The sequence below is a fragment of the Scyliorhinus torazame genome, chromosome 21 (assembly GCF_047496885.1).
Source record: "Scyliorhinus torazame isolate Kashiwa2021f chromosome 21, sScyTor2.1, whole genome shotgun sequence".
Taxonomy (NCBI): Eukaryota; Metazoa; Chordata; class Chondrichthyes; order Carcharhiniformes; family Scyliorhinidae; genus Scyliorhinus; species Scyliorhinus torazame.
Window position 1 is genome coordinate 31,171,079 of NC_092727.1, and position 26,429 is coordinate 31,197,507.

The 26,429-nt window shown below is 50.4% G+C and overlaps 1 protein-coding gene across 7 annotated transcripts in view; it reads left to right on the forward strand.

Annotated features, from left to right (window-relative positions):
- gramd1ba (GRAM domain containing 1Ba) overlaps positions 1 to 26,429 on the forward strand; it is a 1,045,225-nt gene that overhangs the window by 541,969 nt on the left and 476,827 nt on the right. For 5 of the 7 annotated variants that reach the window (XM_072486670.1, XM_072486668.1, XM_072486667.1 and 2 more), the window contains 2 exons: positions 14,123 to 14,383; positions 24,528 to 24,554. In XM_072486670.1, coding sequence (XP_072342771.1) covers positions 14,123 to 14,383; positions 24,528 to 24,554 — 288 coding nt within the window. The remainder of the gene's footprint in view (positions 1 to 14,122; positions 14,384 to 24,527; positions 24,555 to 26,429) is intronic. The other 2 variants (XM_072486672.1, XM_072486671.1) reach the window with 1 other exon arrangement.

Genomic DNA, 26,429 nt, shown 5'->3' on the forward strand with positions numbered 1-26,429 from the left:
AACATCCAAACATCCGTACAGGGGCATGGTATAATAGAAAACAACTTCCAACCTGTATCCAACAAAAATCCAGGAAGGTGGCTTCAGCAGTGTAGACAGCTATTCACTTTAACCCTCGTCGCCAGTTTTATGAGGGCCACGAAGAATCCAGCATGAGTTTTAAGGATACAAAGTAATAACATTTATTTACAATAACATATATATATAACAGCAGCAGCAACTTCCCTTGCTGCACTCTCCTTCCTGCTGTTTCCAAACTGCCAGCTTTATTTATACATGGGAGTTTACTAATGGTTTCTCCGTCCCCCTCATTGGGGAAGCTCATACTCCCACAGGATTGTGGGATTGTCATTAGTCCCCAGCCAATGGTAAGCAGGCAGGTTAGAACAGTCCCCTTGTAATGGTTTGTTCCACCCGGGGAAAAAGTCTCTGACTGTCTACTCTATCTATTCACCTCATCATCTTATAAACCTCTGTCAAGTCTCCCATCATCCTTCTCCGTTCTAATGATAAAAGGCCTAGCACCCTCAACCTTCCCTCGTAAGATCTACTCTCCATTCCAGGCAACATCCTGGTAAATCTCCTTTGCACCTTTTCTAAAGCTCCCACATCCTTCCTAAAATGAGGCGACCAGAACTGTACACAGTACTCCAAATGTGGCCTTACCAAGGTTTTGTACAGCTGCATCATCACCTCACGACTCTTAAATTCAATCCCTCTGTTAATGAACGTTAGCACACCATAGGCCTTCTTCACAGCTCTATCCACTTGAGTGGCAACTTTCAAAGATATATGAACATAGACCCCAAGATCTCTCTGCTCCTCCACATTGCCAAGAACTCTACCGTTAACCCTGTATTCCGCATTCTTATTTGTCCTTCCAAAATGGACAGCCTCACACTTTTCAGGGTTAAACTCCATCTGCCACTTCTCAGCCCAGCTTTATGTCTTTTTGCAGCCGACAGCAGCCCTCCTCACTATCCACAGCTCCAGCAATCTTCGTATCGTCTGCAAATTTACTGACCCACCCTTCAACTCCCTCATCCAAGTCAATAATGAAAATCTCAAACAGCAGAGGACCCAGAACTGATCCCTGCGGTACGCCACTGGTAACTGGGATCCAGGCTGAATATTTGCCATCCACCACCACTCTCTGACTTCTATCGGTTAGCCAGTTCGTTATCCAACTGGCTAAATTTCCCACTATCCCATGCCTCCTTACTTTCTGCATAAGCCTACCATGGGGAACCTTATCAGATGCCTTACTAAAATCCATGTACACTACATCCACTGCTTTACCTTCATCCACATGCTTGATCACCTCCTCAAAGAATTCAATAAGACTTGTAAGGAAAGACCTACCCCTCACAAATCCGTGCTGACTATCCCTAATCAAACAGTGTCTTTTCAGATGCTCAGAAATCCTATCCTTCAGTACCCTTTCCATGACTTTGCCTACCACCGAAGTAAGACTAACTGGCCTGTAATTCCCAGGGTTATCTCTAGTCCCTTTTTTGAACAGGGGCACGACATTCGCCACTCTCCTATCCCCTGGTACCACCCCTGTTGACAGTGAGGACAAAAAGTTCATTGCCAACGGCTCTGCAATTTCATCTCTTGCTTCCCATAGAATCCTTGGCTATATCCCGTAAGGCCGGGGGACTTGTCTATCCTCAAGTTTTTCAAAATGCCCAACACATCTTCCTTCCTAACAAGTATTTCCCCGAGCTTACCAGTCTGTTTCACACTGTCCTCTCCAACAATATGGCCCCTTTCATTTGTAAATACAGAAGAAAAGTACTCGTTCAAGACCTCTCCTATCTCTTCAGACTCGATACACAATCTCCCGCTACTGTCCTTGATCGGACCTACACTCGCTGTAGTCATTCTCATATTTCTCACGTGTGTAAAAGGCCTTGGGGTTTTCCTTGATCCTACCCGCCAAAGATTGTTCATGCCCTCTCTTAGCTCTCCTAATCCCTTTCTTCAGTTCCCTCCTGGCTATCTTGTATCCCTCCAACGCCCTGTCTGAACCTTGTTTCCTCAGCCTTACATAAGTCTCCTTTTTCCTCTGAACAAGACATTCAACCTCTCTTGTCAACCATGGTTCCCTCACTCGACCATCTCTTCCCTGCTTGACAGGGTCATACATATCAAGGACACGTAGTTCCTTGAACAAGTTCCACATTTCACTTGTGTCCTTCCATGACAGCCTATGTTCCCAACTTATGCACTTCAATTCTTGTCTGACAACATCATATTTACCCTTCCCCCAATTGTGAACCTTGCCCTGTTGCACGCACCTATCCCTCTCCATTACTAAAATGAAAGTCACAGAATTGTGGTCACTATCTCCAAAATGCTCCCCCACTAACAAATCTATCACTTGACCTGGTTCATTACCAAGTACTAAATCCAATATTGCCCCTCCTTTGGTCGGACAATCTACATACTGTGTTAGAAAAGCTTCCTGGACACACTGCACAAACACCACCCCATCCAAACTATTTGATCTAAAGAGTTTCCACTCAATGTTTGGGAAGTTAAAGTCACCCATGACTACTACCCTGTGACTTCTGCACCTTTCCAAAATCTGTTTCCTAATCTGTTCCTCCACATCTCTGCTACTATTGGGGGGCCTATAGAAAACTCCTAACAAGGTGACTGCTCCTTTCCTATTTCTGACTTCAACCCATACTACCTCAGTAGGCTGATACTCCTCGAATTGCCTTTCTGCAGCTGTTCTACTATCTCTAATTAACAATGCCACCCCCCCCTCCTTCTTTACCACCCTCCCTAATCTTATTGAAACATCTATAACCAGGGACCTCCAAAAACCATTTCTGCCCCTCTTCTATCCAAGTTTCCGTGATGGCCACCACATCGTAGTCCCAAGTACTGATCCATGCCTTAAGTTCACCCACCTTATTCCTGATGCTTCTTGCGTTGAAGTATACACATTTCAACCCATCTCCGTGCCTGCAAGTACTCTCTTTTGTCAGTGTTCCCTTCCCCACTGCCTCATTACACGCTTTGGCGTCTTGAATATCGGCTACCTTAGTTGCTGGACTACAAATCCGGTTTCCATTCCCCAGCCAAATTAGTTTAAACCCTCCCGAAGAGTACTAGAAAACCTCCCTCCCAGGATATTGGTGCCCCTCTGGTTCAGGTGCAACCCGTCCTGCATGTACAGGTCCCACGTTCCCCAGAATGCGCTCCAATTATCGAAATACCTGAAGCCCTCCCTCCTACACCGTTCCTGCAGCCGCGTGTTCAGCTGCACTCTCTCCCTATTCCTAGCCTCGCTATCATGTGGCACTGGCAACAAACCAGAGATGACAACTCTGTCTGTCCTGGCTTTTAACTTACAGCCTAACTCCCTCAACTCGTTTATTACCTCCACACCCCTTTTCCTACCTACGTCGTTGGTACCAATGTTCACCATGACTTCTGGCTGCTCCCTCTCCCCCTTAAGGATCCTGAAGACATGATCCGAGACATCCCTGGCCCTGGCACCCGTGAGGCAACATACCTTCCGGGAGTCTCGCTTGCGACCACAGAATCTCCTACAACTATTGCTTTTCTATTCTTCCCCCCTTCTTTCTGAGCCCCAGAGCCAGACTCAATGCCAGAGACCTGGCCGCTAGGGCCTTCCCCCGGTTGGTCATCCCCCCCAACAGCATCCAAAACTGTATACTTGTTTTGAAGGGGAACGGCCACGAGGGATCCCTGCACTGTCTGCCTATTTGTTTTTTTCCCCCTGACTGTAACCCAGCTATTCTTGTCCTGTACCTTGGGTGTGGTTACCTCCCTGTAACTCTTCTCTATCACCCCCTCTGCCTCCCGGATGATCCGAAGTTCATCCAGCTTCAGCTCCAGTTCCCTAACACGGTCTTTGAGGAGCTGGAGTTGGGTGCACTTCCCGCAGGTATAGTCAGCGGGGACACCGGTGGTATCCCTCACCACCCACATCCTACAGGAGGAGCATGCAACTGGCCTAGCCTCCATCCCCTCTTACCTTACAGAATATAGCTGCCCTGTGGACCAACTGGATCTCCGCCCTCCGACTCTGCTCCCAGTCAGCTGCACTCTCTGTAAACTCCTGGCTCTCTTCTCTCTCTTTGCGGAAATGTAGGAAACAAAATGAAAGGAGCACTTTACTCCCTCCTCACCTAACTCCCACAGTCACCAAACTCTCACTATAGCACTCAAATGCACCAAACTCAGCACTGCCTCAGTCACCAAACTCTCACTAAAGCACTCAAATGCACCAAATTCAGCACTCCCTCAGTCACCAAACTCTCACTATAGCACTCAAATGCACCAAATTCAGCACTCAGTGCAAACAAAGTCTGCACTGTAGGGGATCACCTTTATACTGTGAACTAGCCTCTGAAAACCTAATCCAATTAACTAATTAACAAGCTCCAGCTGCAAGTGCCTACAAGTAGAAGCTTTGTTTAAAGCTGATTGAAAATTCACCTTCTTCTAAACCAAACAGCAACTTTTAAGTTAATTAACTAAATAAAAGAAAGACTAAACTTTAGATAAAAATGAAGCCTTATACTCCCTCAGTCACCAAACTCTCACTATAGCACTCAAATGCACCAAATTCAGCACTCAGTAGTTTCCGGTACCTGGGTGGGGGAGGGGAAGGTGTCGGACTTCTAGCAGGAACTGCTGGAAGCGGAAGAAACCCCGGTGGAGGAACTTAAGGGCAAATGGGAGGAGGAGTTAGGAGGAGAGTTAGGGCTTCCGCCCACAGGCGCGGCTCTAAGTCGGATCAATTCCTCCTGATCATGTGCTAGGCTCAGTTTAATCCAGTTTAATGTGGCCCACCGGACCCACATGACGGTGGCGAGGATGTGTAAGTTTTTCGGGGTAGAAGACAGATGTGTGAGGTGTGCGGGAAGCCCAGCAAACCATGTCCATATGTTTTGGGCATGCCCGAAGCTTGGAGGGTTCTGGCAGGGGTTTGCCAAGGCAATGTCCACGATGCTAGTGAAGCACGATCAATTAAGCTCAAAGACGAGGTTGTATCATAACTGAAGGCTTTAATAGACTAGATCTGTTTCCTAGCAGCTTCGGTATAGAATGAGGGCTGCTGGGACGGCACCTGTTCTTATACCCCGCCTGTCAGGGCGGAGCCACATACCAAACAACCAATGGTAAGCTGCTAGGCTTACCCAATGGTCTACAGCCTCTCGGGTACTGCAATACCTGGTACTACCACAGCTAGGTATGCAGGTAATGCCGAGTCCGGAGGTGGCGATCTTTGGAGTGTTAGAAGACCCGGGAGTTCAGGGAGTGAAAGAAGCCGACGTTCTGGCCTTTGCCTCCCTGGTTGCCCGGAGACGGATCCTTTTGATGTGGAGGGACCCGAAACCCTCGAGTGTAGAGACTTGGGTCAATGACATGGCTGGGATTCTCAGGCTCGAAAAAATAAAGTTTGCCTTAAGAGGATCAATGCTAGGGTTCTCCTGGAGGTGCCAGTCGTTCGTCGACTTTCTTGGAGAAATTTAAAATGTCGGCACTAGCAGCTTTCCGAGTGGGGGGGGTGCGGTCTGTGAAGTTGGAGCCGATTGGGCAAATGTCTATTTTTTCACCATGTTAATGTTTACTATTCTTTTTCTGTTATTGTTATAAAATTTTACAAATACTTCAACAAAAGTTTTAAAAATTAACCCTAGTTGCAACAAAATAACAACTTTACAGTTAACAGTTCTTCAATAGACGGAAAAACTTTAACTTATCCCTACAGCTGCAACTATACAAACCAATATAGTTCAAAAACCATTTATAAATTAAGTTAACTTGCATTTCTCTGTGCAAACACCTTGGGAGGGAACCTTCCAAGACCCACCGTTTCTCTGTGCAAATACCTCCGCATCAGGCTGCTGGGAGCCAGCTGGGTCCTGAGATCCAGCAGCCCTCTGACTGTTTTCACACCGAGGGGTTCCTGCCTCCACTTGATATATATCATCAGCAGTGTGGTGCTCACTAGATTGTACCCCAGGAGCCTGACCACTAACATTTTCCACCAAGGTGTGTGTACCTGCGCTGGTGGGGGGGTTGGGATGGTAGCTGTGCCGTGACCATAGTGGCATCCTCGGAGCTCTCTCAGATATTCTCCTCAAAGTCAGGATAGGGGGCCACCCGGGGTGGGCCGGCGCTGTCGGCTGGAGTACCTGCAGGGAAATGGACACGTGGTCAGTGGGAGGGATGGGTCATTCTGTAAGGCAATCACTACTCACGTTTGACAGGTCCCCCGGGGTGGAGCCCGGTGGTTCCTCACCTCAGCGATGTCCGCCAGCCTTTGCATGGGTGACCGATCTGTCCTCGGCCGTCCCAGTCACCTCCAGGCACGCTCCTCAAAGGAGATGAGGATTCTTATGTCTGGCATCCCTCTGCCGGTCTGGGTCCTCTCCTGGTCATTGTGGGAGAGCCTTTCCTGCGGAGACACATAGAGGGCATTGTTAGCCATACGCGTGGTTCACAGTGGTGGGAGAGGGGGTGTGAAGGCGGGGTTGGGGTGAGGAGGGATGGGCTCACTTGGAGAGTTGGGGGGTGGGTGCTCCCTTGACGGGGTGGGTGTGGGGCGTTGGTGTCTACTCACTCGTGCTGCTCGCTGTCGGTCATTGACCTTCAGCCTGCACTGCTGGCCAGTCCTTGGTCTTGGTCTCACACTGTTCAAACTAACGGCTGCTGCCACCTCATCCCAGGCAGCACTGGCTGGAAGGTGTGGCTCACCTTCCGTGACCCTCGGGGGAATAGGACATCCTTCCTGGCCTCCACTGCATCCAGAAACCTCCCCAGGTCAGCGTCGCCGAATCTTGTGGCTGGTCTCCTCGATGCTATTATTGTGAGTTGGCTGGGGTGACTGGGCAAGTGCAGTTTAAGTGCTGCTCGACCTTGTTAGCAGGGGGCTAGAGAGCCTGTTCCCGGCGAATCAACTGCTGATGTGTTATCTGCAGCGAGAAGCCCCTGAGGCCTCGTTAAGTGGAGCAATTAATGTTGAATTGCATTGCTGGTCTCGCTGGGCCGAGGACCGGGAAGCTCACGGCAATTCCCGCTCGCTACCAATTTCGAAAGAGTTTCTGGAGAATCGTGCTCATATATTCTATTAAACAAACCAATATAGTTCAAAGGTCTCATTAATAATCCGGTTTCCTAGTGTTTCTCTGTGTAAATACCTTAGAGGAAACCTTCCATGACTCAGCTGAAGCCTGACTTGTTAGCTTAAAATCCTATGACAAGCTGCAAAACTACAGACAGGTTTGGCTCCACCCATTACTTACATCATAAGGCATTCTTAGGTCTCCTCCCTCTAAGATGTTCCATGATCTGTATATCCAGGACTAAGCACCAATCCTCATAACTTATGTACACCCCAGATCCTCCAAAAATCAAAACCATGTTCCATTAGCCATCTATCATTGGTAAAACCAATGATTGTGTAGCGCAACAATTACTCACTCAAGTCGAGAAGTGATGAAGTCAATCAAGGCTTTATTAAGCAAGACTTGTTCCCCAGCAGCTCAGTTACAGAATGCGGCTGCTGGGAGAACCCGGGCTCTTATACTCCGCCTTTCTGGGCGGAGCCAGCAGGCGGCAGATCCAACCAGGACCCGGGACCTGTCTGCCAATAGCCTCTCGGCTTCACAGGTACCGTACTACCCCTAATACATACCACCACATTTTGTCACACTCCAAATGACAGCTTTAGTAGACATATTGTCTATGCATCTGAAACCAAGGTTTTTAATAACATTACTGCATCAAATATAAAATAATATATAACAATTTATACATTTATCGCACTGTTAAGAGTGCTCCAGTGCCACAGCACATAATCCCTCTGGACAATGCTCACTCCGTCTCGACAATGCTCACTCCCTCTCGACAATGCTCACTCCCTCTCGACAATGCTCACTCCCTCTCGACAATGCTCACTCCCTCTCGACAATGCTCACTCCCTCTCGACAATGCTCACTCCCTCTCGACAAAGCTCACTCCCTCTCAACAGTGCTCACTCCCTCTTGACAGCGCTCACTCCCTCTTGACAGAGCTCACTCCCTCTCGACAGCGCTCACTCCCTCTCGACAGCGCTCACTCCCTCTCGACAGCGCTCACTCCCTCTCGACAGCGCTCACTCCCTCTCGACAGTGCTCACTCCCTCTCGACAATACTCCCTCTCGACAGTGCTCACTCCCTCTCGACAACACTCACTCCCTCTCGACAGCGCTCACTCCCTCTCGACAGCGCACACTCCCTCTCGACAATACTCACTCCCACTCGACAGCGCTCGCTCCCTCTCGACAGCGCTCGCTCCCTCTCGACAGCGCTCACTCCCTCTCGACTTCGCTCGCTCCCTCTCGACAGCGCTCGCTCCCTCTCGACAGCGTTCGCTCCCTCTCGTCAGCGCTCGCTCCCTCTCGACAGTGCTCACTCCCTCTCGACAGCGCTCGCTCCCCCTCGACAGCGCTCGCTCCCCCTCGACAGCGCTCGCTCCCCCTCGACAGCGCTCGCTCCCCCTCGACAGCGCTCGCTCCCCCTCGACAGCGCTCGCTCCCCCTCGACAGCGCTCGCTCCCCCTCGACAGCGCTCGCTCCCCCTCGACAGCGCTCGCTCCCCCTCGACAGCGCTCGCTCCCTCTCGACAGCGCTCGCTCCCTCTCGACAGCGCTCGCTCCCTCTCGACAGCGCTCGCTCCCTCTCGACAGCGCTCGCTCCCTCTCGACAATACTCGCTCCCTCTCGACAATGCTCACTCCTTCCCGACAGCGCTCACTCCTTCTCGACAGCGCTCACTCCCTCTCGACAACACTCACTCCCTCTCGACAATACTCACTCCCTCTCAACAGCGCTCACTACCTCTCGACAGTGCTCGCTCCCCCTCGACAGTGCTCACTACCTCTCGACAGTGCTCGCTCCCCCTCGACAGTGCTCACTATCTCTCGACAGTGCTCGCTCCCCCTCGACAGCGCTCACTGCCTCTCGACAGTGCTCGCTCCCCCTCGACAGTGCTCGCTCCCTCTCGACAGTGCTCGCTCCCTCTCGACAGCGCTCGCTCCCTCTCGACAGCGCTCGCTCCCTCTCGACAGCGCTCGCTCCCTCTTGACAGCGCTCGCTCCCTCTCGACAGCGCTCGCTCCCTCTCGACAGCGCTCGCTCCCTCTCGACAGCGCTCGCTCCCTCTCGACACTGCTCGCTCCCTCTCCAGAACATCCATTCCCTCTCTATGTCTATTCCAGCATTGTGGAAACTCTGTTGTCGAATATATTCAAGGATAAGATTGATGTATTTTGCGACGACTTCCCATGTGGGAAGGTGAGAGCAAGGTCCCCCTTCCATAGTCAGGAAAGCGCGGGCATTTTCCCGCGTTAGGGAAGGGCGGAGGGGTGGGGGGGATGGAGGAGCGCACACTGATTGCTGGGGAGGAGGAGGAGGGAGGATTTCCACACTGGGGTGGGGGGGTCAACGGGAAGCCGGGGTCAGCAGGTGTCAGCTGACTTACGGGAGTGTTATGGGGGGAGCAAAAGAGCTAGATATGGATCTAGCGGGGGAGGGGGGGATGGGGGAGAGGGGGTGGAAATAGGGTTGCTGCTGCATTGGCCGAGGGGGAACTGAAAATTGAAGAGGTGGTCGGGGCGGGGGTTCCCCGCCTGGGGGACTGGAGGATGCGGGACGCGCGGGTACGGGACTGGCCTAAAACAGGAGATGGCTAGTCGGCGGGCGGGGGGGAGGGGATGCAATCCGGCTGATAACGTGGAATGTGAGGGGCCTGAATGGGCCGGTTAAGAGTTCCCGAGTGTTTGCACACTTAAAGGGACTGAAGGCAGACGTGGTCATGCTTCAGGAGACACATTTGAAGGTGGTTGACCAGGTCAGGTTAAGAAAGGGATGGGTAGGACAGGTATTCCATTCGGGGCTGGATGCGAAGAATAGAGGAGTGGCAATACTGGTGGGGAAGCGGGTGTCGTTTGAGGCCAAGAACATAGTAGTGGACAGTGGAGGTTGATACGTGATGGTGAGCGGTAGGCTGCAGGGGGCGTGGGTGGTATTGGCAAATGTATATGCCGGGAACTGGGACGATGCTGGATTTATGAAGCGTATGTTGGGGCGCATTCCGTACCTGGAGGTAGGAAGCTTGATAATGGGGGGGGATTTTAACACAGTGTTGGACCCAGCATTAGATCGTTCCAGATCTAGGACCGGGAAGAGGCCGGCTGCGGCCAAGGTGCTTAGGGGGTTTATGGACCAGATGGGGGGAGTGTATCCGTGGAGATTTGCCAGGCCCCTGGCCAGGGAATTTTCTTTTTTCTCCCACGTACACAAAGCCTACTCCCGGATAGATTTTTTTGTTCTGAGCAGGACGCTGATCCCGAAAGTGGAGGGAACAGAGTATTCGGCCATAGCCATCTCAGACCACGCCCCGCACTGGGTGGAACTGGAGTTGGGAGAGGAGAGGGACCAACACCCGTTGTGGAGTTTGGATGTGGGATTACTGGCAGATGAGGTGGTGTGCGGGAGGGTACGGGGGTGCATTGAAAGGTAATTGGAGGCCAACAACAATGGGGAGGTGCAGGTGGGGGTAGTATGAGAGGTGCTGAAGGCGGTGGTCAGGGGAGAGTTAATCTCCATCAGGGCTCACAGGGAGAAGAGAGAGGGCAGGGAAAGGGAGAGGTTAGTGGGGGAGATTTTAAGGGTGGACAGGAGATATGCAGAGGCCCCTTAAGAGGGACTACTTGGGGAGAAGCGAAGTTTCCAGATGGAATTCAACCTGTTGACCACAGGGAAGGCAGAGGCACAGTGGAGGAAAGCACAGGGGGAGACGTATGAGTATGGGGAGAAGGCGAGCCGGATGCTGGCACATCAGCTCCGTAAGAGGATGGCAGCGAGGGAGATAGGTGGAGTCAAGGATGGAAGAGGAACTACGGTGGGGAGTGCGGTGAAAGTAAATGAGGCATTCAAGGCCTTCTCTGAGGAGCTGCACAGATCCCAGCCCCAGCGGGTGAAGAGGGGATGCGACGATTTTTGGACCAACTGAGGTTCCCGAGGGTGGAGGAGCAGGAGGTGGCAGGTTTGGGGGCGCCAATTGGGTTGGAGGAGCTGATTAAAGGACTGGGGAGCATGCAGGTGGGGAAGGCCCCGGGTCCAGATGGGTTCCCGGTTGAGTTCTACAGGAAGTACGTAGGCCTGTTAGCTCCGTTGCTGGTGAGGACTTTCAAGGGAGGGGGGGACCCTGCCCCCGACAATGTCCGGGGCGATGATCTCTTTGACCCTGAAGCGGGATAAGGACCCACTGCAATGTGGGTCATATCGGCCGATTTCGCTCCTTAACGTGGATGCTAAGTTGTTGGCAAAAGTGCTGGCTACGAGGATTGAGGACTGTGTCCCGGGGGTGTTTCATGAGGACCAGGCGGGATTTGTAAAGGGCAGGCAGCTAAACACCAATGTGTGGAGGCTCTTAAACGTGATAATGATGCCATCGGTGGAGGGAGAGGCGGAGATAGTGGCAGCTGTGGACGCGGAGAAGGCCTTTGACCGAGTACAGTGGGAGTATCTCTGGGAAGTGTTGCGGAGGTTTGGGTTTGGGGAGGGGTTTATCAGTTGGGTTAAGCTCCTATATAGAGCCCCGGTGGCGAGTGTGGTTACGAATCGGCGGACGTCTAAAGAGTATTTTTGACTGTATCGAGGGATGAGGCAGGGGTGCCCCCCTGTCCCCCCTGTTTGCTTTAGCAATTGAACCTTTGTCCATGGCATTAAGGGAGTCCAGGAAATGGAGTGGGGTGGTCCGAGAGGGAGAGGAGCATCGAGTGTCGCTGTATGCAGACGACCTGTTGCTGTATGTGGCGGATCCAGTGGAGGGGATGGTGGAGGTCATGCAGATCCTAAGGGAGTTTGGGGACTTCTCGGGCTATAAGCTCAATGTAGGGAAAAGTGAGCACTTCGTGGTGCATCCAGGAGACCAGGGAAGAGGGATAGACGACCTACCGTTGAGGAGGGCGGGAAGGAGCTTTCGGTACTTGGGGATCCAAATAGCTAGGAGTTGGGGGGCCCTGCATAAACTTAATTTGGCGCGGCTGGTGGAGCAGATGGAGGAGGACTTCAAACGATGGGACATGTTGCCACTCTCGCTAGCGGGCAGAGTACGGTCGATTAAAATGATGGACCTCCCGAGGTTTCTTTTTGTGTTCCAGTGCCTTCCAATTATGATCACCAAGGCCTTTTTTAAGAGGGTAGGCAGGAGCATTATGGGTTTTGTGTGGGCAAACAAGACCCCGAGGGTGAGGAGGGGGTTTCTGGAGTGTAGTAGAGATAGAGGAGGGCTGGCGTTGACGAATCTGGGTGGCTACTATTGGGCAGCCAACGTGGCGATGATCCGTAAGTGGTCGATGGAGAGCGAGGGGGTGGCATGGAAGAGGTTGGAGATGGCGTCCTGCAAAGGTTCGAGCCTGGGGGCGCTGGTGACGGCACCGCTGCCGCTCTCGCCGACAAGGTATACCACGAGTCCGGTGGTGGCGGCAACGCTAAAGATCTGGGGGCAGTGGAGACGACACAAGGGTGCGATGGGAGCCTCGGTGTGGTCCCCGATCAGAGATAACCATCGGTTTGTCCCAGGAAGGATGGATGGGGGGTTTCAGAGCTGGCATCGGGCAGGGATTAGAAGAATGGGGGACCTGTTCATCGATGGGACGTTTGCGAGCTTAGGGGCGCTGGAGGAGAAGTTTGGGCTACCCCCGGGAAATGCTTTCAGATACATGCAAGTGAGGGCGTTTGTGAGGCGGCAGGTGAGGGAATTCCCGTTGCTCCCGGCACAGGGGATTCAGGACAGGGTGATTTTGGGTGTATGGGTCGGAGAGGGCCAGGTGTCGGCGATATATCAGGAGATGAAAGAAGAGGAGGAGGCTTTGGTAGAGGAGCTGAAGGGCAAATGGGAGGAGGAGTTGGGGGAGGAGATTGAAGAGGGTCTGTGAGCTAATACCCTAAGTCGTGTTAATTCCTCTTCCTCGTGATACAGTTTAAGGTTACAGAGCGCATATGACAGGGGCGAGGCTGAGTAGGTTCTTTGGGGTGGAGGACAGATGTGGGATGTGCTCAGGAAGCCCGGCGAAGCACGCCCATATGTTCTGGTCGTCCCCGGCACTGGGTGGGTTCTGGAGGGGTGTTGCGAGGACTATGTCTAAGGTGGCGAAAGTCCAGGTCAAGCCAAGTTGGGGGCTAGCACTATTAGGAGTGGCGGACGAGCCGGGAGTGCAGGAGGCGAAAGAGGCCGGTATCCTGGCCTTTGCGTCCCTGGTAGCCCGGCGGAGGATCTTGCTATTGTGGAAAGACGTGAAGCCCCCCAGTGTGGAAGCCTGGATAAACGACATGGCAGGGTTCATCAAGCTGGAGAGGATAAAGTTTGCCTTGAGAGGGTCTGCGGAGGGGTTCTTCAGGCGGTGGCAACCGATCCTAGACTATCTCGCGGAGCGTTAGATGGAGGTCGGTCAGCAGCAGCAGCAGCAACCCAGGGAGGGGGGGAGGGGGGGAAGGGGGGGGGGTGTCTCTTTTGGGGGGGTGGGTGGTAGAAGGGTGGGCGGTAGAAGGGTGGGCGGGGAAAGGGTTTTTTCCTAGGGCCACTAGAGAAAGGAAAAACATAAACATATGGGAAAGTCAATATGTGCGGGAGGAACCCATTGTACAAAGTTCTGTATTATGTTGGATTGCTATGTTTATGTCTTGTTCTGTGACTTTTCTTTTCTTTTTTTTTGTTCCGGGGGTGGGGGGGGGGTTTGAATGGCTGAAAATTTTTGTTGAAAAATTCTGAATAAACATTTTTTTAAAAAGAACTGTGAGTGGGGGAAAAGCAAAATAATTTTAAATATATATATTTTTCTTGAAAAATGTTTTCAGTATATCAAAATAATACTGCATTATATCACCAATACATAAAGACACAACGCAAAAATAACACAATTAATACTGAACAACTGCACTGCACCCAACTCCTCAAACATATAACTAAAAGCACCCCAGAACAACTGACCGTGACTAACTCTTTGAAAAAGGAAATGAATGTCTGCCATTTCGAGTAGAATGCTTCAACTGATCCCCTAATGATGTACTTGACTTTCTCCAGATATAGGAACTCCATTAGGTCACCCAACCAAGCCGAGGCACTGGGCGGAGTAGGAGATCTCCACCCAAGCAGAACTCGCCTCCGGGCTATCAATGAGGCAAAAGCGAGGATGTCCGCCTTCAGCCCCGTCTGCAGCACCGGCGAGTCCGAAACCCTGAAAATGGCCGCCAGCGAACAAGGCTCCAGATCGGTATCAAGAATCTCTGACATGGTGTTAAAGGAGACCCAAATGTTTTCAAGTTTAGGACACGACCAGAACATGTGGGTATGATTCACCAGCCCCTGGGAACAGCACTTGCACATATTTCCCCCCCCCTCGCGAAAAAGAAAGACCCTCTGGCCATGGTCAGATGCACCACCTAAACTGAATCAAGCTGAGCATGGCACATGAGGGAGAGATGACCCTGTGAAGAGCCTCACCCCCCCCCCCCCCCCAACGATCCGTCCAAAACCGGACCCAGTACGAACCTGAAAATACCAAAATAAATCAGTCCTCGGGATTTGAAACTGTCCAACGGTTTCTCAAAACTGGCAAACCTAACCTTCACAAACAGGTTCCCAAACCTCTGCAGCCCCTCCTTCTCCCCCCCCGCCCCCATGAACTGAATGCCGAATTTAAACCCGCTGGCACAAAGAGATGATTTCTACAAATAGAGGGTAGCAACGACATGGAGCCAAGCTTAAAATGTTGCCTAACCTGCCTCCAAATCCTCACGAGTGGACACCACGACCGGACTCGAGTTATATTTTGCAGGGGAAAACGGAAGCGAGGCAGTTACCTTAAGCTAGAACCAGTAAAAGAGCTTGCCTCCATCTTGCCCCATGTGGACTTCAGCTCATTGAGCCACCCCAGTACTTCTTTCAATATTAGCTGCCCAGTAATAAAATAACTAATTGGTAATTCTAACCCACCTGACTGTCTCTCTCTGACTGAAGAAATGATCTATGAACCCTTAGAGTCTTGTCCAAATGAAAGAAGCTATCAATTTTTTTTTTCTTTTTATAAATTTTGTGTACCCAATTATTTATTTGTTTATTTTTCCAATTAAGGGGCAATTTTAGTGTGGCCAATCCACCTAACCTGCAGATCTTTGGGTTGTGGGCGTGAAACCCACGCAGACACTGGGAGAACGTGCAGACTCCACATGGAAGAAGCTATCAATTGAAAGACCCTGACAAAGAAAGATTTGGGGAGAAAAATGGGGAGACACTGAAAAAGAAATAAAAACCTCAAGAGGTTTTAACAGTCTGAACCCTGCCCAACCAAGGACAAGGGGAGGATTATCCCACATCTGCAAGTCAGATTTAACCCCATTCACCAGACTAGTATAATTTAATGAATGAGGTGAGGCCCAATCGTGGGCCATACAGAATCCCAGATAACAAGAGCTAGATCTGACGAGATGAAAAGGTAAGAATCCCAGATCAGTTCCCCTCCCTGGGGATTCACGTGAAAGTATTCACTCTTGTCCAAATTCAATTTATGCCCTGAGAAGGAGCCAAAGCTCCTAAGCAACATCATTATCTCATCCATGGCAGAGTCTTGAGGCGGGATTCTTTGATTGCCGCTGCCGAAATCGCATTTGGCGATTGGGCGGAGAATCCATTCTGATGCCGAAATTGGATGCTCCGCCTCCCCAAAATGGCATAAACAGTGAGTGTGCCATGTGCCGTCGGCCCTCCCCCAATGCTCCGCCCCTATGGGCCAACTTCCCGACGGCATGGATCAATTGTGGCCTGAGGTTTTGTCAACCTCGCATAGTGGCTGGGACTGTGTCGAGCACTGCCACAGTCATGCGGTTGGGGGGGGGGGGGGGGGGGGGGTACCGTTCCGCTGGCTGGGGGACTGGTGGGGGTGGTCCGGGGTGGCGAGGAGGCTACAGGGAGGCTCTGGACATAGCCTCAGAATCGGCGAGTCCAGTCCTGGGTCCGACATAAAGAAGCAGATCATCTGCCTACAAGGGCACCCTATTCTCCCTCCCTCTCCGCTTTATCCCCTTCCAGTCATATCTTAGCGTTATGGCCAATGGTTCGATAGCCAAAGCAAACAAAAGCAGAGCCAATGGACAAGCCTCCCTCGTATCCCTTTTCAACTGAAAACCTGAGCTCAAGGAATTTGTGCAAACACTTGCAGTGGGAGTCCTGTCCAGGTACCCGCGCCATGTTGTTCGGTGCGACCGCTGATGGTCACCACTGTGCGCATGTGTGGCCACGGACCCAGCAATTCTCCGGCTGTATCAGCAGGGAACGCTCTGCATTTTATATGTCGCGGCTGCTATCCCCCCACCGGGCGGAGCATCGGTGCGGGGTGGCGCCGACTTTTCTGTCGTAAGACTAGATACATGGGGCGGGATTCTCCTCTACCCGGCGGGGCGGGTGGTTCCGGCGTAATGGAGTGGCGGGAACCACTCCGGCGTCGGGCTGCCCCAAAGGTGCGGAATTCTCCGGACCTTTAGGGGCCAAGCCCTCACCTTGAGGGGCTAGCCCCGCGCCGGAGTGGTTTCTGCTCCGCCAGCCGGCGCCGAAAGGTCTTCGCCGGGTGACGCATGCGCGGGAGCGTCAGCGGCCGCACACGGCATCCCTCCACATGCGCAGGGGAGGGGGTCTCTTCTGCCTCCGCCATAGTGAAGATCATGGCGAAGGCGGAAGAAAAAGAGTGCCCCATGGCACAGGCCTGCCCGCAGATCGGTGGGCCCCGACCGCGGGCCAGGCCACCGTGGGGGCACCCCCCGGGGCCAGATCGCCCCGGGCCCCCCCCAGGAACCCGGAGCCTGCCCGTGCCGCCTTGTCCCGCCGTTCAAAAGGTGGTTTAATCCACGCCGGCGGGCGAGGGTTGACAGCGGCGGGACTTCGGCCCATCGCGGGCCGGAGAATCGCCGGGGGTGGGCCCGCTGACCGGCGCGATTCCCACCGACCGGTGAGGCGCGATTCCCGCCCATGCCGAATCTCTGGTGGTGGAGAATTCGGGACACAGCGGGGGCGGGATTCACGCCAGCCCCCCCCGCGATTCTCCGACCCGGTGGGAGGTCGGAGAATCACGCCCATGCTCTGGACATAACCTCAAAATCAGCGAATCCAGCCCTAGGTCCGACATGAAGAAGCAGATCATCTTCCTACAAGGGCACCCTATTCAACCTCCCTCTCCGCTTTATCCCCTTCCAATCAGATCTTAGCATTGTGGCCAATGGTTCGATAGCCAAAGCAAACAAAAGCAGAGCCAATGGACAAACCTCCCTCGTATCCCTTTTCAACTGAAAATAACCTGAGCTCAAGGAATTTGTGCAAACACTTGCAGTGGGAGTCCTGTACAGAAGACAGGATATAAAATTTGGCCCAAAACCAAGCCTCTCCAGAATCTCAAAGAGATGCCCCCATTCCACCCTATTAAATGCCTTTTTGCCGTCCATTGAAACAGTTCGGGCATTGGAGAGGGGGAAGAGGACGATGTTTAATAATCAATGTATATTGGTTGACAGCTGCTGACCCTTAGCAAAACCTGTCAGTTCTTCCGGAAGGCAGGACTCCTACCGCAGTGCCAGCACTTAGCCAGCAATTTTGCATCAGCATTCAACAACGAGATAGGTCGATACGGCCCACATTGTCAGGTCCTTGTCCTTCTTCAGAATCTGGGAAATAAAGGCCTGCAGCAATATAACAGCCAATACCCCCCTGGACATGGAATCATTAAACATGTCCAATATCAGTGGGATTAACAGCCCCGCAAATCTCTTCTCAAACTCAATGGGGAACCCATCCGGGTCTGGAGCTTTACTCAACTGCATTAAACCAATAGATTTCATAATCTCCTCAGGGCTCAACATAATTCCAAATATTGTCTTATCTCCCCCTCATATAACCCATCCAAAAGCTGCATCAAAGGTGAACTCTCCTCTGGGCACTGCGATCTACAGAGACTTTGATAAAAGGCTTCAAACGCAACATTAACTTTCAATGGAGCAGAACCCAAACTGCCATCGACTCCCTTACCTGTATAATCTCCTGGGAGATAGCCTGCTGCCTCAACTGTTGTGCTAGAAGGTGACCGGCTTTCTCCCTATGTACATAGAATGTCCTCCTCGAGGGTCCCAGCTGGCCCACTGCCTTACCCATTGAGTGTAAGTCAAATTGCATCTGCAACTTCTTTCTACTCATCAGCAACTCCCATGTAGGGCAAGCTAGTGCTGATGGTCCACCTCTAGGATGGAATCCACCAGCCTCTGCCGCTTCACCTTCCCAATCCTTTCCTGGTGTGCCTTGTAGAAGATTTCCCCTCTAATGACCACCTTAAAGGCCTCCCGTAATGTAAAAGGTGAGATAGACTATCTTATTAAACGTAATGTATTCCCAAATGACAGAAGATATGTTCTCGCAAAATCCTTTGTCTGCCAACAATGCTGTGTCCAATCTTCATGGCCGGCGTTGAGGAGAACCCCGCTCTAATACCAAATCAACAAAATGTGGGGCATGGTCTGAGATGGCCAAGTGCCAAGGAGAGACCTACCCACCACGAAAAGATCAACCCGAGAAAAACCTGATGGACATGGGAGAAAAGAGAAAAATCCTTATCATTCAGATGCAAAAACCGGCAAGTGTCTGCCCCCCCCCCCCCAGCTGCTCCGTAAAGGACAATAATGTCTTTGCCAAGCCAGATGGGATCAGAGACTTTGGCCTAGATTGGTGCGACCGAGGGTCCAATTTACATCGCTCTCCCCCCAATTTCTTTTTTAAATTTAGAGTACCCAATTATTTTTTTTTCCAATTGAGGGTCAATTTAGCATGGCCAAACCACCTAACCTGCACATCTTTGGGTTGTGGGGGTGAAACCCACGCAGACATGGGGAGGATGCGTAAACTCCACACGGACAGTGACCCAGGGCCGGGATTCGAACCCGGGTCCTCAGCGCTCCAGTCCCGGTGCTAACCACTGTGCCCCATGCCGCCTCTCTCTCCCCAATTAGCTGTTGAGATTCCAAGTCAGGAATAGATATCAGTAACTTGTTAATGAAGTCCCACCTCGGCACATACACATTAACTGGAACCACCAAGATACCCCCAGGAAACCACTGACAATCGTATTTGTCTTGTTCGGGTCCATCAAGATCTTAGCCTCTGAAAAAGGAACCCTTTTATGAAATAAAACTGCCCCCCACCCCGGGCCTACCATTGAACCCTAAGTGGAATATCCACCCCCTCTGTAACCTTGTCTGGTCCCTGGCCCGCAAGTGATTCTCCTGCAGGAACACCACAGCAGCACTCAAACTCTTCAGGTGAGCAAATATCCTTGGCCTTTACTGGGCCGTTCAACCCCCTTACATAGAACCATAGAATTCCTACAGTGCAGAAGAAGGCCATTTGGCCCAGGGTTTACACCGACGCTCTGAAAGAGCACCCTACACAGGCCCCACCCTATGCCCTGAAACACCACCTTACCTGCACATCTTTAGAATGTGGGATGAAACCAGAGAACCCGGAGGAAATCCACGCAGACAGGGGAAGAATGTGCAAACTCCACACACACAGTTGCCCAAGACCAGAATTGAACCTGGGGCCCTGGCTAACCATTGTGCCACTGTGCCTCCCCTGTGGAGCATGGTCTGCCCCATGTAGGCCCAAGTGACCTGCCGACTGGGGGCCTTCCACACACCAACCCCCCCCCCCCGACCCAGAACAGACAGTTCCACCAAATGGGGAATTCAGCAACTACTTAGATTACTGGCACCGGGCCCATCCAAGAAAACACCCCATCAAGACAAAACAAAGAAAAAGCTGTAGCCATCATCAGAAAACTATTGCTATAGCCCACCCCCTCCCCCTCCTCCCAACAATACCACACCCAAATAATCAATAAATCAGCCGAAAGGCGAACAAAGACTCCTGGCCCTGATCTCAACTAGCCCTATCCCCAAAGAAAACAAAAAAACTAATCTCATGATCTAAAACTACACTTGCATAATGATTTGCGATGACCCGCACCACTCCTCTTCGGTTAGCTAACTCTTCAGTCAGCAGGGCAGCCCCCGCCCAGAGTAAAAACAAATAAGTAGCCATAGCCACCCGCCCTCTGCCGGAATCCAACTTTAATGATCAAAGAAAAAACAATTAACCCACACAAGAACAAGAAAATTCAAACTTGCACAAGAAACCTCAACAAATTCCCATTGCCGCTTGCCCTCCCCAAACATACAAAGACCTTGTGAATATTAGGATTATCTCACTGCCAGCCTATGCTTCTTAACAAAAGCATCTGTCTCTTCGGCACATTGAGAGAATAGTCCTTCATATCAAACGTCACTCTGAGACGTGCAGGGTATAGGACCCCAAATCGAAGTCCACTCTTATACAACATGGCTTTTGCCTTGTTAAACGTCACCCGCTTTTTAGCCAGTTCCTCGGCAACATGTTGATAGAGCCAGATCGCGTTGCCCTCCCAATTGTAGTCCTGACGATCCTTTGCCCATCTCAGGACTCATTCCTTCTCCTGAAAATTATGGAACTGCACGATGATTACCCATGGTGATTCTCTGGCATGGGGGTTCTGCCTGAGTGACCAGTGGGCTCAATCCAGCTCCGGAGAGGAGTTCATTTCATCCTACCCCACCATCTTCCCAAACATCTTCGAGATATAGTCCGTTGAATTTGGATTTTCCATTCCCTCTGGCAACCCCATGTTTCTAAGATTCTTCCTCCCAGAGCAATTCGCCCCGATCATCCACCTCAGCTCTTCGTGTTTATTAACACCGGCCATTATTACCATCTCAGCTTCCCAAGAGACGATCTGATCGCTCTGCCTAGAGAGCGCTGCCTCCACACCTTGTGTCGCTGCATCATACGCTTTTAACGTTTCCTCAGTCTTCTGCAACGCCGACCGAACAGGAGCCAGGGCCTCTTCTGTTGACTTGTGGATGTCCTTGGCGACAGCCTGCCGCTGCTTCTGAAATTCCATCGCCAAGATGCCTGCAAGCATCTTGGCCGTTAATGGAGTGGCCTGCGCCATTTTCTCAATCAAAGAATCTCGAAGATCTTCTGAATCTGTCGATGAATTTTTATTTCCAGGCTTCCTTATTCCTGCTTGCATGGGAACCTTATCCCATCGAAATAGTAACCTTTTAGCCAGAACCACCCCCCCCCCCAAACAGGATGAAATGGGCGAAAATAAATGCCTGATGGGTGCCGCCTCCAGTGCAACTACTCCCTACATGCCCCCACAGGAAGCACAGCAAATGAATTTTTTAAAAAGCTTTCATCGCGAATATTTAAGTGACCAGGTGCTGAGTTGGAAAGTTTTCTTTTCTTGCTTAAAGTCCCCCAACAATCATTGAATAATTGTATCGACTAATGTTACCTGAGTCACAGTCTACTTTTATCCCTGTTCAGAACTGAGTTTAGAAATGATTTTACTAGGATGATAGCTGGCCTCAATAACACTGGTTTGGGAGTGGGTGGTGGAGGTTCCTGCTCCTGCTTGGAATGAAAAACGTATTGCTAAAATGGTCGCATTTGTGTTTTTGGTAAGATGGGAAAGAGCATTCATGACCCATCCATAGTTGGATAATGTGTTGGTATTAATTGTTTGAACTTGTATAAGAAGAATGTCAGCTTGAAGGAGGTATTGGAGAGTTGTTGGCAAGCAAGGTGCATCCTACAACAAATATTGGGAAGAGAGACTAATTTTCACTCTTGCAATTGTTAATCTACAATACTAAGAATATCAGGAAACGTATGATACGTATTCTCCATTGCACCCTCCCTGGAATATTCCCAGCATCATTACCCTCTCTCTGGAATCTTCCCAGAGTATAAGCGTGCACATCTGTAAGAAAAGATACAAGAGTATCTGAAACACCATGTGACTAAAAATGCAGATGGTATGTGTGCAATTCTAAAATTGAGACCATAAATGCATTAGTAAACAGAAATTAAGTGAACATCAGTTTCCTCTATTAATAAAAGCGCCTGTTCATTTGAGCAGGACAGTTAATCTTCAAAGTCCCTACTGAATTGCATCAGAGTACAAACATCATAGGTCAATTGTTTATTTAATCCATTGGGTGCCAAAGGAGGTTTTGTTTCTTATTTATAAGAAACGCATAGTAAACAGTTGCAAATTCTTCTGCCTTATCTAACTTTCCAAGAGTGACTCTTGAGGACTATTGATGCCATTCGAACTATATCTCAGTGAGCTATCAGCTTCCAGAGATGAAGCGTAGATGGGAAATAAGGAAAAATGTGAGGACATATATGTCATAACATGTTCAATTCTTTAAAATCCTGTTTCTGCAGCACAAGCATTTTGAGGGGGCACATTTTTTATTCTTTTGCCTTAGCTGTAATTCAGAGCAATCTAATTTATACAATGCCTGTAGCTTAAAATATGCCACCGTTCTCAAATCATATTTTAATTTCCTGGAAATCATCTTGCCTTGTTAGCTATTTTTATTGGTTTCACATCCTAGCCCAAGTACTTGAGAGAAACCTAGTTTCAGTTTTGGAGATAAATTTGTAACAGCCCTGAGGAAAACCTGTCTTGGCAGTTTTGGTAGGGAGGGGGGGGGGGTCGTGGGGGGAGTGAGGGGGAGGGGGCGTCGTGGTGCTGCCCTCAAGGGTCCCCTTTCCACATCGGGACCCCCCCCCCCCCCCCCCCCCCCCCCCCCAATGTAAGACCTCAAAGATGCTACCTCCCTTCTGGCATTGCCTCACCTTCTTCCCACCCTGCAGTGAGATCCCTTGCATTTACCTGATCCTGGACTCTGGGTCTTAGACCCTGGGAACTACTTGTAGTCCTAAAAGTAGCCATTGCTCCAGATGGTGCTGCAAGGACGATAGGCCTCCAACGGAGGTCATGCCGAACAAATTTGATTGAATATTGTGAGCATGTAACCAAGTGTATAGATGAGGGTAGTGCAGCTGATGTAGTTTACATGGATTTCAGCAAAGCCTTTGACAAGGTCCCACATGGGAGATTTATTAAGAAGGCAAATGCAAGGGGCAGCATGGTGGCGCAGTGGTTAGCACTGCTGTGTCATGGCGTCGAGGTCCCAGGTTCGATCCCGGCTCTGAGTCACTGTCCATGTGGAGTTTGCACATTCTCCCCGTGTTTGCGGGGTTTCGCCCCCACAACCCAAAAGATGTGCAGGGTAGGTGGATTGGCCATGCTAAATTGCCCCTTAATTGGAAAAAATGAATTGGGTTCTCTAATTTAAAAAAAAAAGAAGGCAAATGCACATGGGGTACAGTGTGATTTGGTAAGGTGGATTCATGATTGGCTCAGTGGTAGGTGACTAGAGGGTGATAGACAGCTGTTTTGTGTGCAATTCTGGTTGCCACATTATAGGAAGGATGAAATTGCACTGGAAGGGGTGCAGAGAGGATTCACCAGAATGTTGCCTGGGATGGAACATTTTTTCAAATAATCTTTATTGTCACAAGTAGACTTACATTAACACTGCAATGAAGTTACTGTGAAAAGCCCCTAGTCGCCACATTCCGGTGCTTGCTTGGGTACACTGCGGGAGAATTCGGAATGCCCAATTCACCTAACAGGATGTCTTTCGGGACTTGTGGGAGGAAACTGAGCACCCGGAGGAAACCCAAGCAGACACGGGGAGAACGTGCAGACTCGGCACAGACAGTGCCCCAAGTCGAGAATCGATCCTGGGACCCTGGCGCTGTGAAGCAACAGTGCTAACCACTATGCTACCGTGTCACTCCTCAGTTATGAAGAGAGGTTGGATAGGCTTGGATTGTTTTCTCTGGAGCAGAGAAGACTGAGGGGTGACCTGATTGAGGTGTACAAGATTATGAGGAGCATGGACAGGGTGTACAGGGAGCAGCTGTTCCCCTTAGTTGAAGGGTCAGTTACGAGGGGACACAAGTTCAAAGTGAGGCGTGGGAGATTTAGGGGGGATTTGAAGAAGAACATTTTTACCCAGAATGGTGACAGTCTGGAATACATTGGTAGAAGCGGGTTGCCTCGCCTCCTTTAAAAAGTACCTGCATGTGTAGGCAGCAGTGCTCACCACTACGCCACGTGCTGCCCTCCCTTGTTGTATGTTTTACCACATGTGCCATTCAAATAATATTGAAGAGAAACAAATCAGTATGGTATTTGATTTTTGGCAGCTTTCAAATGAAGAACAGTTTCTTGCTTCCTTAAGAGTCTGAAGCAGCATTTGTTGCTTTTGGTTGACCAGAGTTCTGATTTGTATTCAAAATTTATCCTTTAATTGATGCAATTTAAATGAACCTTTGACTAGTTTAATTTTACCAATCATATGTGTGATTATTGCTAAATCATTATGTAACATGAAGCATTAACATAAAACTCAAAAAGAGAAATGAGCTGAATGATGAAAATATTTATTTTAAACTATGTTTTTTGTATAATATTTTGTTATTTCTCTTTCAGGTCAGACAGTACTACTGACAGGTTTAGGTAAGTGGTCACTTTACGTTGTCATGAAAAATGGCATTGGCACCTACAAAAGCATAAAGTTCATTTCATGTGTGTAACATTGGAGTTTTGCTGAGTTATACTTTAAAGACATAACATTACTAAGACAAGATATATTGCTGCAATCTATTAATAAAACAAATTCAAACTTGCTGTTAAAGATGAAGGTTATGCAATATCTGTAATGGTACTCGGTGTAAATCTGAGAAAAGATTTGTATTTACCTTTTGGTCCTTCAGAAATGATAGTTCGGTGATTCCGACCTTGGGTGACTGTGAAGTTTGCACATTCTCCCCGTGTCTACGTGGATTTCCTCGGGGTGCTCTGGATTCCTCCCACAGTATAAAGATGTTCAGGTTTAGTGGCTTGGTCATGCTAATTGCTCCCATAGTGTCCAAAGATGTGTAGGTTAGGTTACAGGGGAGCGGGCCTTGGTAGAGTTCTCATTCAGAGGGCTGGTGCAGACTCGATGGGCCAAATGGCTTCCTTCTGCATTGTAGGGATTCAATGTTCTTTTATGTTCTATGTTGATTTAAACTTTCTTTTGCTGCAAACAAGCTTTTGTTTTTATGGCCAATATCCATGCAGATTCTTTGCATTTGTTTTATTATGTCAAATTCTTTGAACACGACGACACATTGTCCTCGTTATATCTCAAGTCTCAGTGCCATCAACCTGTGTAGCTACTGATTCAGGCCAAGCCCAGAGCTCCGTAGGTGCATAAGATTTTAGTTTAGGCAGGTACCATGGTCGGCGCAGGCTTGGAGGGCTGAAGGGCCTGTTCCTGTGCTGTATTGTTCTTGGTACTTGAGTATATTGATTAACTCCAAAGGGCCTAATGCATTGTCGAGATTCTGTGTTCTTGTATGTTCTATCTTGATGTAAACTTTTTTTTTGCTGCAAACAAGCTTTTGTTTTTTACGGGCAATATTCTTGCAGATTATTAACATTTGTTTAATCATGTCAAAGTCTTTGAATATATCTCCAGTCTCTGTGCCATCAAGCTGTGTAGCTATTGATTCAGGCTAAGCCCAGAGCTTGGTACTTGAGTATATTGATGAACTCCAACATACATTTTTTTCCCACACCTGAAGAGTCTCTCACATCACTTTCTTTGATATCAGAAAGATTGCTTACCTTGTCCCCATTACTGCCACAGTCCTAATTCATGCCCTTTTCACCTTGTTATTATTTCCAGTGCGTTTCTTGACTTTCCTCTTCCACCCTCTATAGACCGAAAACCATGGGCGCAATTCTCCCATCGGGAGGCTAAGTCCCGACACCGGAGTGAAAACCGGAGTGTTTCACTCCGATGTCGGAGGCTGTTCCCAGCCCCCTATTCTCCAGGCCCCGGGGGACTAGGAGCGGCGCCACGTCATTTACGCGCGCCGGGTCTTGGCCCGCGTAAAAGCAGCGCCGTGTAAATGACGTCACCCATGCATGCGCGGTTGCCATCCTCCCCGCGGCCGCCCCGCAAGAAGATGGCGGATCGATCTTGCGGGGCAGCGGAGGAAAGTAGGACCTCCTTCAGAGAGGCAGGCCCGCCGATCGGTGGGCACCGATCGCGGGCCAGACCCCTTTTGAGCCCTCCCCCCCCCCCCAGTGCAGGAACCCCCTCACCCCGCCCCCCCCAGCGTTTCCGTGATGTTCCCGCCGGCAGTGACCAGGTGTGGATGGCGCCGGTGGGAACCTGTCATGTTGGGCAGGCCGTTCGGGCCGGAGAATCGCCGCTCGCCCATTGCCAACGGCAAGCGCCGATTCTTCCATCGGCCAGCCGTGATTTGCACCACGCCGGTTTGGGGGGGTGGGAGAATCGCGTGCGAACGTCGGGACGGCGTGGCGGGACCCGCGCGGCGC